Source organism: Phascolarctos cinereus, unplaced genomic scaffold, assembly GCF_003287225.1.
Source record: "Phascolarctos cinereus isolate Bilbo 61053 unplaced genomic scaffold, phaCin_HiC Scaffold_2;HRSCAF=192, whole genome shotgun sequence".
NCBI lineage: Eukaryota > Metazoa > Chordata > Mammalia > Diprotodontia > Phascolarctidae > Phascolarctos > Phascolarctos cinereus.
Window position 1 is genome coordinate 75674692 of NW_027555625.1, and position 19322 is coordinate 75694013.

The 19322-nt window shown below is 37.7% G+C and overlaps 1 protein-coding gene across 15 annotated transcripts in view; it reads right to left on the reverse strand.

The window, feature by feature from the left end:
* Window positions 1-312: 312 nt before the first annotated feature.
* The window catches only part of LOC110193229 (zinc finger protein 69 homolog), a 56807-nt gene continuing 37797 nt past the window's right edge, over window positions 313-19322 (reverse strand). For 11 of the 15 annotated variants that reach the window (XM_078149461.1, XM_078149456.1, XM_078149463.1 and 8 more), the window contains exons 6-7: window positions 18971-19022; window positions 13147-14459 (exon numbers count right to left, since the gene is read on the reverse strand). In XM_078149461.1, coding sequence (XP_078005587.1) covers window positions 14348-14459; window positions 18971-19022 — 164 coding nt within the window. In that variant the 3' untranslated portion in view covers window positions 13147-14347. Of the gene's footprint in view, window positions 1541-13146; window positions 14460-18959; window positions 19023-19322 lie in introns of those variants that run through there. The other 4 variants (XM_020964890.2, XM_020964891.1, XM_020964889.2 and 1 more) reach the window with 4 other exon arrangements.

The window sequence follows — 19322 nt, forward strand, 5'->3', positions numbered from 1 at the left end:
GTGGAAGTAGAGGTGAGAAAGAGATTAAGTGTTGCAGCCAAGACATCCAGATTTGCTGGTGGCAGGTATTTTTGTGGAGTTCAAGCCTGCAATCATAGTAGGGCAGAATATTGAGGTTTAATTGATTTCAATATATCAGAATTTGTGACGTGGCAGTCAAAAAAAATAATAGGACCTTGGGATGCTTAAGAAAAGTTTCATTCACTTTGGGGGTTGTGGCATAATAATGATTCCTCTAAAAACAGTAGTCTCCAGACTTTTTCATTACATACTCTATCAGTAAAAAAAAAAATTATTGAGCATACTCCCCTATTTATACATTTATATGAATTTATTTATAAATTACATACATGCTCTACTGTACACACATTATAAAACATATACACAAATACAAATTACAACAAACAATAGGTTATAACAGTGAACATAATAGCTTTTCTGGAGTCATGTTTTTGCATGAAGACAATCATCATATACAATGGAAAAACAGTAAGCAAAAGTGAATTGTCTCTGAATTCAACTCAGCAGATAAATGTATTCCTCTTTCTTTTCATGGTTCTGCTTAATGGATGTTTAATATCCTATTCATATTTGAAAATTTTGGATGTTTTCGTATGAGGATGAGGAACAGGAAGAAGGACAATTTGGTTGGATTGTACAGCGCATGAAGGACAGAAATGTATAACAAGGCTAGAAAGGCAGGTTGAGGCCAGATTGGGAAGGTCTTTAAATGCCAAACATTGGACTTTACATTTGAACCTAGAATGAATAGGAAGCCACTGAGGTTTCTTGAATTTGGGGGGAATATGGTCAGATCTGCTCTAGGAAAATCACTTTGGTGGTTGTCTGAGGAATAGATTAGAGTAGGGAAAGACTTGAGATGGGAAACCAATTAGAAGTCTAGTGCTGCAGCCTCAAATTGGTCTGGGAAGATAGGGAACGGACACATAGGGTGGTTAGGGTAGCCCTTTACCAATGACACCTGCTCAGATGTTGTTATAGGTAACAAGTAGGGTTTGGATTATAACTACCCTGGGCTTACCCCCGTACCAGAGGAAAAGTTAGGGGCTTACACAGTGTGGAATGAAAAATTGCTCAGAGATAAGGCATGAAGAGTAGGTTGTATTCAGCCCCAATATTGGCTACTGCAGGAAGGATGGACAGCTAGTTGATTACATATCCCTTGGGATCTGAAGACCCTTGCTATAGAGTACACCAAAGTACTCCCTTATTTCCTACGCTCCCCTCCATCAGTTCAGAGAAGCGAAGTAGAGCCCATATAGCCTAGTGTGAGTCTTTCATATATGGTGATAATGAATGGCAGGATGGAAACAACCTAGCCAAAGGCATCAGCAAAAGTTACCAGAAGCAGTATGGTCCTGACGCTTTTAGAGGAGATTCTCCAAGCCAGAGAGATCAGAAGGACTGGAGATGAGCAGAATGCTTCAAATAAGTTGAGTTTTGGCAACTCGTGAGAAGCAGCATACCATCAGGCAGAAAACTCTGGGTAACACAAGCTGGTGCTTAGCCAAGGATGTACCTGTGGATAAGAAAGATGTAAGTTAACAATGGGACCTCAAAGAGATAGGAAAGGACTAGGGGGAGGAAGGAGGCAAAGAGGAGGGAAATCCTGAGTTCCACCAATAAGCAATTGCTTAAGGTCACTTTTTTTTTGAGTATGTCCAATCTAAAAGGAAAACCAGGTTAAACACTCAAAGTTGGTCGATTACAAGAAACTAAAACAAATTTCATCTAGCTTCAAGGCTCTTTTTATATAGTTAAGCCCAAACCAGGTTTTCACTGGGGTGGGTTTGAGTGCATCTGCTAAAATTTTTTAGTTTGAGATAACATAGCTCCAGCTAGGCCCTACCTTAATCATACACATGAATGTTGATCTTGCTAGAGTACAGTAAAGCCAAAGAGGTTGTGTGGACAAGAAAGGAGAAACTGGGGGAAAGACTCTGATTTTGCATGTGGGGGCTGAGTGTTTCATTTCATGTCTTTCAAGAGCAGGAATCTAGGGGCAGTTAGGTGGTGCAGTGGATAGAGCACCAGCCCTGGATTCAGGAGGACCTGAGTTCAAATCTGGCCTCAGACACATAACACTTACTAGCTGTGTGACCTTGGGCAAGTCACTTAACCCCATTGCTGCCACGCAAAAAAAAGAGCAGGAATCTAAATTATCTAGACTACTGCTTCTTCACTTCCCCCCTCAAAATGCCTGCATCCTAATATCCTAAGGCTGGAAATGTGGAAACCTGGGCTGTCAACAGAGCCAATACCTGCAATGGTAAGGAGACAGAAGAATTAGCATTTCCTCTCAGAAATTCTCCATAATTTTGAAAAAATTAGTTCCAGAGGATGCAGGAAATCACCCATACATGAGAAAAAAGGAAAAGTCTCAATTGTTGCCAAGGTACAGATGTTGTTTACTGTCACATAAAACACCAGTGCACAAACCCATCAGGGTGCTCCGTGTGTAAGACTTCACAGAGTACACAGACCAGCTCAGCATACAAGACTCCCCAGGAGACTTGTATAACACAATGGAATATAAATGCACTGCTCCGTTATTACAAAGCCATCCTCTCTCCCTTTCCTTCCTGCAAAGACAACCAGCTTTTTAAGTAGCTGTGTAATTAATAGGACTAGACAAATATCCAGCAAGTTCTACTTCTGCAAGCTTTTAGGCGCTGGTCTTGCACAACCCAGCATGAGTGAGAGGCAGGGAGCTTCAGGAGGGCTATTGACAACAGCGTTTTTACCATCCCCCAAACTCAGCTATCCTGGATTCCTTATTGTTACTAACACATGCCTACTCTGAAGTAGGGAGGAAAGGTTGCTTATTTCAATTAGCAGTGACAAAAGTGTAGGGCTTTAGCACTGAGAAAATCAATTTGTTGTGTCCCTCCCCACATCCAAAAGTAGTAAGTTTGTGTTTAAAGAGAAAGGGGCCCTGAGCAGTCTCTGTTTACACACATATGCCAATACCTTTATCTCTTAAACCTAGGGAAAGCAGAAATCTAAAGTATATAGGCTCTCAAAGAGCAGAGTAGTCCAAACCCCAAATTCTAGGCTGTAGAGACAACCCTGGAAAGAGATGGGTGAAACACTGTTATAAGTCCAGTAATAAAGTAGGGCAAAATCAAACACGTTCACCTATAGCATCACCCATACTTACTGTGGCCAGAGGCAAGGAAGGATCATAGAATCACAAATTTAGAGCAGGAAGAGACCTTAGTTAGAGATCATTGAATCCAATCTTTTCATTTTGCAGATGAGGAAACTGAAGTGCAAAGACTTGCTAGCTAGGGTTTTGCAGCTAGTGAATGTCTGAGGCAGGACTTGAACTTGGGTCTTCCTGACTCCAGGAATGCCATCCTGACTCCAGGAAAGGCAAGGGAAAGTAGGAGAGTCTGAATCCTTGGGAGCTCCAATAAGGCCAACTTGTCTAAACCCTAGGTCCTGAAGAGCCAACTATGGTGAGGACTTGAATGAATCCCATAAGTTTGTTGGCGACAAGTATCATCATCATTTAACAGCTGTTTAACCTGAGGCAAGTCCCTTCAGCTCCCCCAGCTCTAATTTCCTTATTTATTAAATGTAATACCTGCATTAGCTATCTCATAAAGCTGAGAGAAAATCAGAGGGTGGAATACTTAGAAAATAACTTGTAAACTGTGATGTGCTGTACAAATATGAGCTAGAAAACATTCCCCTCTCCCTGGAGACTGCTAATGCACCCTGAGGATGAATTGTCTAAATTGATGAGTGCAAACTGACCCAATCCACTACATTTAGCTGGCCCCAGCTCATGCTTCACATTCCACTCATCCATCCACCCTGGATATCTCACTATGTACCCTGCTTCCGTGTTCACCTATTTCTACCCTTTTCTCTAAGAACGATAATTAAATTAGTAATTAAATCATTGCTTCTGTAAAGGGCATGACTATCAGCTGCCTTGTGGCTCCTTTCATTATAACTCTCCTAACACAAGGGAGTGTTTCATTCTTACATGATAGACATATTTTTACTCATTCATTTGATCATATTGTGAGATACATGAGCCTTAGTCAATCCTCTGAAGTTTATCTTCTAAGTTAGTGGTTCTCAAAGTGTGATCCAAAGATTCCCGGAACCTTTCAGGGGTTTGGTGAGGTCAAAAGTATTTTCATAATTATTACTATGATGTTTTAATTCCTAATATAGTCAGTAATGATAGACATAATCCATATAAACAAGAGCTCAGTAATTTTTAAGAGTGTGAAGGGGTCCTGAGAACATAAAGCTTAAGAACGGCTGTACTGTTATCAGCCTGCAATCCACATCAGTGAAAGGTGTTTGCACACTGACAAAATCGCAGCTTCTTGATGTGCTCATATGAGACATATTCACCATAATTTCTTTCACCAATGATCTATTGATTCTATGTTTATGTTGAATTTTGCCATATAAAATTGTTTATTTTTATATAAAGCCCATTTTTCATCTCCAATAATGTCTTCTATTTTCCAGTACATTTTTTTCCTCTCCACAACTGAGATTTATAATTTCTCATTTCAAAATTTTTCTTTAGGTTATTATCAACTAGAATTCATTGTAGTCTTTCTGTACAGAGCATGTCTAAACTCATTCTATCACACTTGCTATCTAATTTCTCTTTCAAAATTCTCTTGAATGATATTTCTCTTCTAATATTGTGATTACTCAATACTAATAATCTCTTGTAAATTCTTGGTTCTATTTCGGATTGGCTATTCCACAGCTAATATGCCTCCATTAGCTCTTGGTTTTGTGTTTTGTTCCTCCTCACTATTTTTATTGATTTGAGGAGAGGGGAGTCCAGACCTACGATTTCACATTAATACTCTTGTATATTTATTTCCCTATATAATTTTTATTTCATCTAATGCTATAAAGTAACACACATGATATCTTCACTGTGACTTAAGTAGAACTATAATTAGTGAAGCACTGGAATGTGTGCTGAAATTTAGTATAATTATAATCATAAAGTCATGGAAATAATTTGTGGGGACATCCCTTCAATTATTCAATTTAATTACTTATATCAGTTAAATTGACTTCAGAGTTCCCTGAATAGATATATTGTATGTGTCTTCATAGGTGGATACCCAAAATTTGTTGATATTTGAAGTTGTATTTCTCAATTGCCCCTATTTTTTGGTTATTCATATAAAAAAGCAAATGTTTTATGTAAGTTTGTTTTACATATCATTACTTACTAATTTATTAACTAAATTCAAAATTTTATTGGGCATCTTAGATTTTCTAGACAGGCAATCATTTCATCTTTGTTGTTGAGTAGTCTTTCAATCATGTCTGATTCTTCATAACCCCGTGGATCACAGCATGCCAAGACTTTCTATCCTCTATTGTCTCTGAAGTCTGTTTATGTTCATGTTTATTGTTTCCAAGACACCATCTACCCATTTCATTCTCTACCATCACGTTTTCCTTTTAACTTCAATCTTTCCCAACACCAGGGTCTTTTCTAATGAGTCCAATCTTCTCATTATGTGATCAAAGTATTTAAGCTTCAGCTTCAGTATTTGACCTTCCAGTGAATAGCCTGTTATTTTTTTAAGTACTGACTGATTTGATCTCTTTGCTGTCCAAGGGACTCTCAAAAGTGTTCCCTAGAACCACAATTTGAAAGCATTAATTCTAGAGTGTTCAACTTTCCTTATAGTCCAACTTTCACAACCATACATTTCAAAAACCACAGCTTTGACTGTGGACCTTTGTCAACGAGGTTATGTCTCTACTTTTAGTATGCTGTTCAGATTTGCCATAACTTTAGTTCCAAGAAGCAAGCCTCTTTTACAACTAGAAATATCTTTGTCCCTTTGTCACCAATGTGTATTCCTTTTGCTTTTCATGCTTTAGACAAAATATGTTATATAGAAATGACCAAATTGGGCAACTCCTACTTGCACCTTTCAGGTGGTAATTCTTCTAACAGTTTCCATTTTATGTCAGCCCTTCATTTCAAGTAATTGTTTTATTATGATAAAATATCATTCTGTTCAATTTTTAAAGGAATTGGCACAAATGAATATTGTATTTTATTAAATTACCATTTCTCTGTGGGACAGCTAGGTGGCACAGTGGATAAAATGCTGTTGCCAGAGTAAAGAAGACTCATCTTCATGAATTCAAATCTGACTTCAGACACTTAGCAGCTGTGTGACCCTGGGCAAATTACTTAACCCTGTGTGCCTCAGTTCTTCATCGATAAAATGATCTAGAGAAGGAAATGGCAAACCACTCCAGTATCTTTGCCAAGAAAACCCCAAATGGGGTCACAAAGAGTTGAACAGGACTAAAACTACTGAACAACAATTTTATTAAAGGTCTCAATATACATATAATCTTATATAACATAAAGCCATAATTTTAATTATTGCTATTATTAATGAAATTTATAATATTATTTCCTTAATATTGAAAATCTTTATATTCCTGGCATAAATCTACACTAGATATAATGAATTCTTTTTCATTTTCCTCTATTTTATTGGCTAGTCTTTGATTAAATACTTGGAGGTCTATATTCCTTATCTCTTCAAAGTCCCACCTCAGATGATTCATTGTGGTATGAGTTTTCAACGTTTTCAAAGACTATGGCAATGAAGACCAATTTCTGATAGGTTGATGAAGTTGCAAAGGCTTTAACTATAGTCCTGTTGAGTGTGCTGTCAGAAAACCAAGCTATATAACTAGGAAAAGGGTCATTACCAGTAGGTTGAATATAGTGATGAATGCTGAGGGAGACAAGAGGGAAGGGAAAGAAGAAGGGAGAACATCTAAGTCATATACTTGGGCCACAGACCTGTTGATGCCTCTGCCTGATCAAGATGCGAAAATAAGTCTTTATTTGGATGACACATTAGTTCTTTCCCATTATTTCTATGTATATGTAAATTCTTTAAACATAGTTAGATACCCTGTATGTAATTAGCTTTTATATACCATGGGCCCTTTTTATAACTGTATCCTTTTTTTTTCAGCAATGGTGAGAGTTATTGATTCATTTATGTGCCCATCTGGCTGCCCAGCACAAAGAAAGGAAGAGCCCCTTCCTACTGGCCTAGGCACTATTGTACATACCAGATACAGAATTATACGGAGTTAGTACGTAAAGTTCACAGCTCAGGATTTGGGCCTCACGGGAAAAATAAATAACCACTGCAACAAGCTGATGCTGCCTTCATGGACACTTCTTCTACCATAGGAGTGACTGACAAAGAGGTTAGGCCACTCAATCCTAATCTTTGTCTCAAAAGGTACAGGGTATCTCCTGATCAGACAAGCCTGTTACGTCCTCTAGAGTAAAGCACACCAGGGCCTAGGGATGGCCACATGACTAATAGAATTCTCTAGGGCCTCCATTAAAAGACTCCCTGTTTGTGGTGAATATGCAGAACAGTTCCTTTCTCCAACTCTTAAAGATACAGGGGAACGAAAGCTGGATTTGAAGTTAGTGGGCCTTAGTTTGAATCCTTACTCTACTATTGTGTTACCTTGGAGAAATCACAACCTCTCTAGGCCTCCCTCAATTCCTCTGGCATCATAAAGGAATTAAACTAGATAGCTTCTACATTCCCTTCTATCGTTAACACTATGATCCTAGGAGAATCTCACCACCTGGAGTGAAATGCCATGAAAAAAAACAAAAACAACTCAAATGGTCCTCTTCCGCTTCTGCAGAGAAGATGTTATAGTTTTTATAATATCTATAAAATAAGCTTACTTATTGGTACTCTAAACAAATTATTAGAAAAACTGAACCATATCAATACTGGTATTCTCTTAATAAATAAAACCAGGTATCAGAAGAAAGTTATAGCCAAATAAGATTGTCTCAAAGGTTCTCCTTGAATATGAGGCAAAGGAGTTAGTTCAGTTGGCATTATCATGCACCCAAATGGTAGTAAAAATATCATTTCATGGGATAATTGGTCATCTTCATTTGCAGTGCTCCTGATAAGCATAAATAAAATTACCACAATGAAGATAACTGTACCTTAAGCAGTATCATCTGCTGCACATGAAAAGATCTTCCAAACTAAGTCAGTATATATTTTGAATCCTTAATAACTTCCATACATGAAAAGATGGGCATAAGAAAAGATAGCAAACAACAGAAAATATGGTTAGAATTTAATAAACAACAGAAGCCAAACGCTTGTAGACTACTCAGAAATTCATGCTCATATATTACGCATTCTCTCTTTAAGAGAAGAGGAACCAGAAAAGATTAACATACCACAAAAATGGTAAGACCCTACAGATATATACTTAAAGATGGTGCCATGCTTACTGACTTCAAGAGCATTACAAGGCCTCTTCAATGAGATCCAGAGATCTCATTGAGATTGGCCTAAAAATCCACATATGAAGAACTGAGCAGCTGAAAAATATGTTGTCCAGACTATGACACAGTTAGACAGCTTGTCTATGGAGTTAGTATAGTAGCACATGTATCTAGGACAAGCACTGTATCTGGATACTGACCCTGGTGTATAGCTGAGTAGGTGGAAAAAAGGTTGAATTATATTTGGGAAAGTATATAGCTATTTTTAATATTCTGAAGCTGCCCCCAACAGAAAAATTCTAAAACCAATATTCTTCTGTTGGTGCTTATGGTTATAAATCTTAGAATACTCTTTGAAGAATCAAATTTTCAGGTGACCCAAAGGGCAGTGGAGTATGCTGGACATATTACCAGCATATACAGATAGGTCATTGCTGGTAATATGCTGTCAGAAGACCAACCTACGTAACCAGGAAGAGGCTCATCAGTAGGTGAACTGTAGTCATGAATGCTGGGGAAGATAGGAGGGAAGGGGAAGAAGGGAGAACATCTAAGGCATATACTTGGGCATATTGCCAGCAATGACCTATGTGCCACAAGTGGCTTAAGGCAATCAGCGAATCCTCTAATAAATGTAAGATAGAAAAAGGAGTGGGTTGGTCATATAGCAAAAGTAAGAGGTAACAGAGGACATTTTAGCAGCATTGCTACCTACAAAATAAAAAAAATTCCTAGAAGAAAGCCTCTAGAATGAATGATGGGCCTTGTATGGAACATCTATGGAATGATAAGGACAGGAGTTTATCACACAAAATGAGATCTAGATGGAGTCTTGACCTATAGAAAGAATACACGAATGGATGAGGTCACAGATCCACTGGCTTCTGACTAAATTGTGTTTAGAAATAAAACTTTATTTAGTATATATTTGGAGAGTATAAAGAAAAAATGAGGAATACATGCTTTTCTTTCTTATATTTTTTATTACTTCAAGGGATCCTTGATTTTATCATTATGAGCACTGTATCTATTGGTAAAAAATGCAATGCACACCATTTCTATTTTAAGTTCCTCCATAAAATCTCCAACAGGGATCTGCCTCATACACTATACAGCTTTGTTGTGAGACAGGCCTAATTCAGACCAGTCTAGTAATTCAGGCTCAGAATTAGAATGCAATGAAACACTCATGGACCATATATAATTCAATTAAAAAATGACTTAAAAGAAAAGTTTTAAAGGATCCAATCACTGATTCATAAAGACATTACTCACCTCAACCTGTACCTTTGACATTCTAGCAAATGCAGGTCAGAAGGATGTACTTACTGACTTGCATGTCAATCAGGATTCGGATAAACCTGAGAAGCACCAGCTCTCCTTAGCCTGGACTTTTTAATGCATTAGATGACCTGGAAACCATATTGTTGACTTATGCCCTACTTCCCTAGACCAATCATCCCCATAGGATGGCCTCTTTGCCCCTTTAAAGTAAAACAGTCCAGCCTACATAAAGAAGATGTCACTCCTACTGCAACCTTGCTCTTGGTCTTTTAGACATTTTGTAGGCAACCACAAACTGCTTGGTTTGTACAGCTATTATTGCTTGCTCTTATTACGCCACTGGTCTACTTCTTTTTTCTCATATGTTTTCTTGAGGATGGTTCTTGCAATTCATCATTGGCAATATGCTACAGTGCATTACACTCCTCTTGCATCTATCTGTTGTCCTTAGGATCACCAGCAATCTTATCATTCTAGGATTACAGTCCATATCCATATAACATTATGCAAATATACAAAGGATCTGTGATTTCATCAGGGTAGCAAACTCCTGGGGTAGGGACTCCCTCTACCTATTCAGGTGGCAGACCCAAACTATCGATTACTACATAAATAAGTCATAGGGAGCAGCTTACAGGGACCCAGTGACCTGCCCAGAGCTACATAGATAATAAGTATCAAAGAGGGAATTTCAACCCAGGTCTTCCTGTCTTCAAGGTCAGACATATGACATTACTGGGAGAATACTGGCATTGAACAGATGGGCATTTGTTGCACGAAGAAACTTAACTGAAAAATCTGTGTATAATTTCCCCAAAACAAACCAATCCTATCTTCAATTCTGGACCTAGTTTGCTATCCATCTGAATTACCTGTCCAAGGTATATATATAGCAAAAGACCAATTCAATGAGCCATCTCTCCAAATGAATGTTATAATTTGGATAATATATATTCTCCATTGGGGGTGTGGATGCTCAGCCAATTTTTTGAATGGCTGTAGATTTCAATGAAAAGGCCCTGTAGTGGTGAAACAACTATTACAATGGCATCTGCAAACAGAAACATTTGGGGAATTTCACTACAGAGAATACCTCTTCCAATTGGACTTGGGACAACTGTACAAATTATCCAACACTGATAAACACCTTTGGTAATGTATATCACTCTCTTTAATGATTTACCTGATAGTCATACTTAAGGATCACAAAAAAAGTTTTCACTGTATTTGTGGTTGCAATAATCAAGAAATGTCTTTCATGTTTGCTAATTGTCTTGAATGTTTGCTAATTTTTTTTCTACTAATTTTTCATTATGATTATTATCCATTTGAGTGTGGCTTAAGAAAATTAGTTTTGTTTCAAATTTTATTGTTGGAGTATGGAGGTAGGGGGCGCCACAATATCTTCGTTTCCTTTTTTGACAGGGTTATAAGCCTATTTGTATTGAAGGAATGTTGTAGACATAGGTTACCTGGATTTCAACAAAGGTCTTTCTCAATATACTTGTGGACAAGATGAAGAAATATAGGTTGGACTAGCATTTACACTGGACTTTAAGGTTTACAAAGCGCTTTCCTTTCAACGTTTTGAGGTTGATTGTCCACTGCTATAGTTCATAAAGGTCTATGATTTTGTAAACAATTCCCAGGAATTTGGCTATTACACAAAGAAGCTACAGGACTTGCTAATTTAAACCTAATATGCCAAATGCTCCATCAGAATCAGAATGGGAACTAATACCCTCCTTATTCTAAGCACAGTACTCTCTCCACTGTGCCATACTTGCTCTGCTACTGCTGAGTTTTCTTGGGCTCAATAGACTCCCTCCAATTTAAAGATGGACTATATTGAGGCAGCAGAAAGAGCACTAGACAAGTGTAATAGGGGTTTGAAAACTGACTGGCATCCTAGGATCTGGTTTCACAGGGAGAATTATTCCCTCATAGCCCTGAGGGTGATTTGGGATTTTGAAATCTTTCAGCCAGGATCAAAACTTGATTCATACCTAGACATTTTAAACAAGACAAAAAAAAGAGCACAGAGAATGAACTCAAATGAAGAAATAGTGGGGAGGGGCAGCTAGGTGGCGCAGTGGATAGAGCACCGGCCCTGGATTCAGGAGGACCTGAGTTCAAATCTGGCCTCAGACACATAACACTTACTACCTGTGTGACCCTGGGCAAGTCACTTAACCCCATTACCCAGCCAAAAAAAAAAGAAAGAAATAGGGAGACAGTGTCCCCAGCTCTGCCTAAGACTTATGGACTATAGGATGAGGTTTGTCTGCTGGCCTAGAAACACCAATAATCAAACAAAATTGCTTATTACAAATGAGGTAACAAATATAAAGAGATGTTTAGGTAAAAACAAAAATGGAGCATATTACAGTGTCTGTTACTGGACAATCACAGAGAAGGAATATTGGAGGAAGAGCAGACTTTTGGGGGAGACCTTCCAACAGTCCTTGATGAGATGAATAAAACTGGTAAGTTTAGCCCCAGTTCTCTGTTCTGAAATGTCCAATCACCTACCCTGATCTCTTCTTTCTCTGCTGTAGATCCAGCCTCCTTTCAAATTTTTTGATAGTTGTCCCTGTGTTACTTTCCATTTCAGCTTATAAGGTCCTAGGTGGGGTTAGAGACCCATTTCCCCATTCCCTTCAATCTGTTCTCTTGTAGCTGACAAATCCCTCTCAAAAATCATGATAGTATAAATCACTCTCAGGAAATACTTATCCCTCTGATCTATAAATCCAAGCCAGTTCTTTAAGCCCATATTATACAAGTATAGCATAGAGAAGACAAAGCTAGAGAACATTAGTAGACTACAAGTTCTACAGAGCCAGCAGTGTGACATAACACCTACTCCTACCCTACCTGACCCCCCACAAAAAAAAATCATCCTATTACTATCTTAGGATTCATTAAGAGGGATAGGATATCCAGAAAAATGACAGGTGATAACTCCATTGCACTCTACCTGGTCATACCACATCAGGAATATGAAGTTTATTTCTGGGAACCACATATTAGGAAGAACATTGACAAACAAGAGAACATTCAAAAAAGGGCTACCAGAATGGTGAGAAAACTGTAGACCATGACATATGAAGATGGGTTAACTTAGTATTAGTGCCTTTTGAACAAAAGACATAGAGTGAGTGCATATGACTGACAGAAGGATACAATATGACTGATTTCTTAGGTGGCTGATGAACTGTTTATGGGAAAATACTAACAGAAAAGTTTCACTCTTGTTTTGATCAAAAGCACTGGAATAAATGAATGGCCTTCCAAAGTGACTTCTTAGGAGGAAATAGGAGGGATTTTAGTAGCCACTAAATCAAGTCCCTACATGAGATATGACAAAATTCATTTGGATGTGAGTTCTAATATGTTTGTTTAAAATGAAATCTACTTAAATTATGGGATATTCAGTCCTTAAAAACAATTGGTAGGGGCAAGGAGGAAAGTAATAGAATTAAAATTCACTGTTTATTAAGAGATTACATGCAGGATTGTGAGATGAAAAGTCATATTTTTTTAATTCAAGTCCAAAATCAAGGCTGTGATCTTTGAGTTTAATCATCATTCAAACCATAACTTGCAAACTTTTTGACATTATGAAATCACACAGACATAGACCAAAGGATGAAAAATTCAGTGGCAGTAAGGGTTGGTTCAGAAATTTTAAAGGCATAGTCTGCTTTGGAAAACATAAGGGTACAATGTGAAACAGTTACCACTAAAAAGGTAACAGTTCAAGAAACTAAGCATTGTTTTTAAACAAAGGAGAAAATGAACAACTTTAACTATAATACCTATTCTTGCTACTACAAGGAAATTCACACAATGTACTTGCAGTACATACTTCATTTGTTCAATTCTGTTGCAGTAAATCCCATTGTTTTCTTTGTTACAAAATGTTAAGTTGAATATTGAAACAAATTTTTAACTTCAAAAAAAAAAAACCTTCAAGTTGAGTAGCTGTTATATAAGAGTCCAGCACAAACCAGCACACTTCCCACTAACACTTAGGAAATGCAATTTTATCTGCCAGGCACCGCAAACAGAATCACAAATGATAAATTGGTGACGTCTTAAATCAATAATTCTCAACTTCTTTGGTATTAAGAGCCCTTTATACTCTTAAAAATCATTGAGGACCTGCCCTCCAAAGAGCTTTTGTTTATTTGGATCATATCTATCAATATTTATTGTATATTAAATTAAGATATCTTTATGTTATGAAAATAGTCTTGACCTTGTGGCCTGCTTTAAAAGGTCTCAAAGATTCTCAGTGGTCCCCATACTCTGAGAACCAATGATCTAGGGTATTTAACTAAAAGGTGATTCAGAAGGAATCTCTTCCATCACATACTACTTTTGTGGAGTTATTTCCTACTGTGAAGTTTCTGATGTCTAACAAGGGCTCAACTTAACTTAAGGCTTTGCCACATGTGTGGCAGTGAAAAGATTTCTCTCCTATATGGACTCTGATATTTTGTGAGGGATGACCTGTCATTAAAGGCTTTCTTACATTCCTTACATTCATACGGTTTTTCTCCAGTATGAACTCTCTGATGTTGAATGAGGTACATATTCCATCTGAAGGCTCTTCCACATTCATTGCATTGATGAGGTTTCTCTCTAGTATGAACTCTTTGACATGTAGGAGATGATCTGTCACCAAAAAAGGCTTTCCCACATTCATTACATTTATTTATGTTTCTCTCCAGTGTAAATTCTCTGATGTTGAACAAGATGTTTTCCATCTGAAGGCTTTCCCACATTCAGTGAATTCATAGGGTTTCTCTGTAGTATGAATCTCCTGATGATGAATAAGAGATGATCTGTCACTGAAGGTCTTCCCACATGGTTTTACTCTAATATGAACTCTTTGATGTTGTATGAGGGCTGTACTCTGATTAAAGGCTTTCTCGCATTCACTGCATGCATATAATTTCTTTCCAGTATGAATTCTCTGATGTAGAGTTAGATAGGTACTCCAATAGAAAGCTTTCCCACATTTGTTACATCCATAAAGTTTTTCTCTAGTATGAATCTTCTGGTATCTGGTAAGACTTATACTACAAAAGAAGGCTTTCCCACATATTCCCACATTCATAAGATTTCTCACCAATCTGAATCCTCTGATGTTGAGTAAGGTGAGTATACCACCTGAAAGCTTTCCCACATTTATTACATTCTTCGGGTTTTTCACCAATATGATTTCTCTATCACTGAAAGTTTTTCCACATTCGTTACATACACAGGATGTGTTCTCTCCACAGAGTATCTTATATTTAATGATATCTGAATTGTATTTGAAGATTTTTCCATGAGTATCATATTTGTGGGGTCTCTCTCTCATAGGAACTCTATGTTGTATAACAAGAACTGAACTTAGACTGATGTTTTCTCCAAATTCATTACACTTAATTCCTATCTTCCCAGAAAGGGTTTTCTTTTGTGAAATTATTATTTGCCTAAAAATATCGATCCTGGATTCTCCATGGTGTCTCTAACTGGGTATCACATTCAGAAGCTTCTCTAAACTTGGATTTCAAGAGCTAGCCTTTCGAACACATTCTATTATAATTTTCCTGGATGATTCTTCTTCAAAAATGCCCTGCTTTAGAGTTCACTCCTTGGTTTCAAGCCTAGTCTCCCAGTCTGAAAGAAATCAAATCTGCATATGTCCCTGTTCCCTGTCCTAGGAAAAAGTAAACCACTTTAAAGTGGAATGGAAGAGTGAAATTAACAAGGAACACAAGGTACATGTGTTCTGAATGGGCAATGGGCAGTTAACAAAAGACATTACATTCTGTTCATATAATGGAAAACAGAAGGGAAAAGCAGTTAGAAAGAGACAAGTCATTAGGTTAAAGGGGCTGGAGATAGAGAAGAGGACTGATACATTGTGCAAGGTGAACAAAGGAAGGTTAAACAACTTTATCAAGGCTTATTGAAACAACTAGTCCTGGTTGACCAGATGACACATTAATGAGAGGAGATCTGGCTAAAGGCAAGTGTGAGATGAGTTGAGATTAAAGGAGCAGTCTGGGCTAAGAATTGAGGCCTACACCACCTCATATCTAGCCTACCTACTTCTAATCCTTCCTCGCCCTCCCAGCTATCTATCCAGCACTATCAAAGTAATCTTTCACATACAACAATTTCATTCCTTCCTACTGCACAGCTCTCCTACATTCACCCTAACTATACGCAGATAACTCTTTCAATCACAGAACCCTACTAGAATCTAGATGCAATCTTGCCAGGCCTGCATCTGTAGGACAAGCATCTACCGTGCTAAAGAGAAAGTTTAAATGAGCCAGAGGGCACATCAAATTTACCCAGGATTGGGCCAAGTTCTGATCACTTGTGCTATTCCTGTTCTCATAGACTAACCAATTTGTACATCCTCACAAACTGGTACAATGGAACAGGCACTGGAAATGGAGTACTTTGGTTTACTGGACTTTGGTTCAAATTCTTGTTCAGTTGCTTACTATGTGTGTGACTAGGCAAATCATTCCATAACTCTGAATCCCAGTTTCTTCATGTATAAAAATGAAGGAGTTAGACTAGATGATATCTAATGTTCCTTCTAGATCTAGGGGCTGTGACCCATTTCACCTGTCAAAACCCACTCTGATCACTGATGCCAGGCTTTCTGATTTTTACCTTTATTTCCTGGTCCCACTATGAATGGGTGACACTCTAGGGCTATGTATTAGGCCTTCTATTTCCTATATACTGTCTTCTGGTGATCTCATCACCTTCTAGGGATTTAATTATGTTGATAATTTCCCAATATATATACCTACATGCATATACACTATAGATATATATATGCATGTGTATGTGTATAGGTACATATTCAGTCCTCAACTCTCTTAAGTTATAATCCTTTATCATCTGTCTACTGGATGTCTCCACCTGTATGTCCCCTGGGATTATCTTAAACTCAGTTTATCTAAAACAAAACTCATTACCTTTCCTTTAAACTTGTCCCATCTTCCTAATTTCCTTCTTCCTATAAAAGGCAAAAGCATCCTTCTGGGCTCCCATTTTTGCAACCTTGGAATGATCTTCAACTCTTCAGCCTTCTTGGCTTCCCATTCAATTAGTTGGCAAGACTCCTTGGTTCTATCTAACGTCTCTCACTTTCATTCCTTTCTCTTTGCTTAAAAGGCCACCACACCAGTTCCATCTCTGTTCACCTCTCACCTAGAGTATTGCAATAGTTCCTAATTAGTCTCCCTGTTTCCAGCCCCTCCCTCTCAAATCCATTCTCCACAGAGCTACCAAATTAATATTCTCAAAGTACAGATCTCACCATGTCACTCTTCTGCTCATAAAGTTCCTGCTGCTTCTTAATATATCTAGGATAAAACATAAACTCTTCTTTTTGGCACTTACAGAGCTTTACAATCTGCCTCAAATCTATTATTTCATACTGATTTCACATGAATCTCCCTCCCACATACTATCTGCCATTCAAACTGTTCTATTAGATGTTACCTTCACATGATATTTTATCTCCCACCTCCATGTCTTTGTACAATCTTGGAGTACTGTCCCTACTCATCTCTACCTCTCAGACTCCCCAACTTGCCTTAAAAACTCAGCTCAACTGTCATTTCTGACACAGGGTCTTTCCTAATTCCTTCTGGTTTCTCCAACCAATTATTTTATATTTGTATGTGTGTATATATTTTGTATACTTCTAGCAAAAAAAAAAATATCTTTTGAGGACAGGGATATTTCATTTTTGCTTTTGCTTCACTGGCAACTGAAAGTGTGTGTCTTGCACAAAAGAGTTTAATAAATGCTTACTAAACTGTTCAACTACATCGGTTTGCAGATCTGGGGCTTTCCTCTAAGAAGCATGGAATGAAAGCTTATGGTAGGCTATGGTCGGGCCAAGAGACTTATAAGTGAAAGAGTAGACTGAGAAGCAGATAGGATTTCAAGGGGAAAAGTCCTTAAGTTTCAGAGTAGATAGAATTATAAGTCACATGGGAACTAGGGAATGCTAAGGACAGTAGCCACTGTTACTGAGGCAGCAAGAGTATGAAGGTTCTTTGTCTCATACATAACCAAAGGCTCTTTGCACCAGTGACACAGTTTCTGGCATCCCCAGGGCCCCATAAAAAGCCCTATCCTGTCTTCTCAGACATGACAGATTCTATGTTCCATGCTGGCTATGTTTGCCACCATAAAAGTATTATATCCACAGAGAAAAAAGGAAAAAAAGTGTGTCTCAGTTCAACCACTAAACTTGCCCATGTTTGACAACCACATTTCTATAAGTGAAAAAATCTGTTCTTTTATAACCCATTTCCTTGTGTTGAATCCATCATTTTCATCATCTTGATACTTAAAATCAGGATAGTTGCCATCAGGAAGAAAAAAAGGTGGGAGAAAGCTTTAAACCAAATTTGCTGTTCCTGGGTTCTTGACTACTCAACTCCCTCCTGTTGCTGGCTCCTACAGACCCATTGCTACTGTCTATCCCCCAATTTGGTAGTACTTTTCCCTTGCTGAAAGACCTCCTCTACTCCCTATATAATTTTACATAGATAGATTAGACATTTCACATATAATTTACAGAACTCAGGTTGGTAATCAAAGCCCTCTACAACCTGGCCCTGCTATACTAGTTGTACTTTACACTCTGTTCAGTCTGGTCTCTCTTCTTTATCTGTGGCCATACTCACTCTGAACCCTTTGTTCACGCTGTTTACTCTGCCTGGCATGCCATCCCTCTTTCTCTCCGCCCATTCAAATTCCAAACATTTTTCAGGGTCCAGATCATGTCACACTCACAAAAAAAGCCGATCATGCCACCACATGCTGATGTTCCCTGTCTGAACCATCTTGCATTATAATTGGCACATGCTTGATCCCCTGACTAGGCTGAAAATGTGATTGAATTTGAGGCTATCTTATTCTTTTTCCTGCTCCCTACAATACTGACCATAGAGGGTGCTATACACAGTAGGCCGTCAATCAATATTTGCTAACTTGAACTTCAAAATCATTTATTGCCTATATATTTTGGAATTTAACCATATAATATTTTTCTACCCAATTTATTTAGAATTTCATTCCTAAATGTTCCATTTTAAAATATTTCATAGTTTTATCTTCCTATTTAGATTCTAAATTCTTAATTTGTGAGGGAAGGAAAAGAAGTGGAGGAAGAAAATAAATAATCAGGGGTGAGTGAAGGAGAGGGGAGAGAAAGAAAATAGAAAGAAGGGAGTTAAAGAAAGGTATCCTGACTCTACAGTAAGCAAGCAACGAAGGGTTTATTTACCAAGTGCCTACCATGTATCCAACACTGGAGATAAATAGGCCCTTCCTTCTGGGTCTTTAGAATCTAGGTGGAGAGACAAGACATACATATGAAACAAAAATAAAAAATACATAGTATTTGGTCAAATGTAGAATATACTCATTCTTGAATCCAGATTTTCATTACATAACTTGGGTTCTTTCTGCTATACCACATTGCCTCTTTAATAATAATTTGTGTATATACATACATATATACACACACACACACATATGTACATACATGTATGTGAATTTATGTGTGTATATAGATAGATATAGATATATAGATGTGTATATATATATATTTACAAAGTTCTTTCCTCAAAATAACCCTAAAAGATGG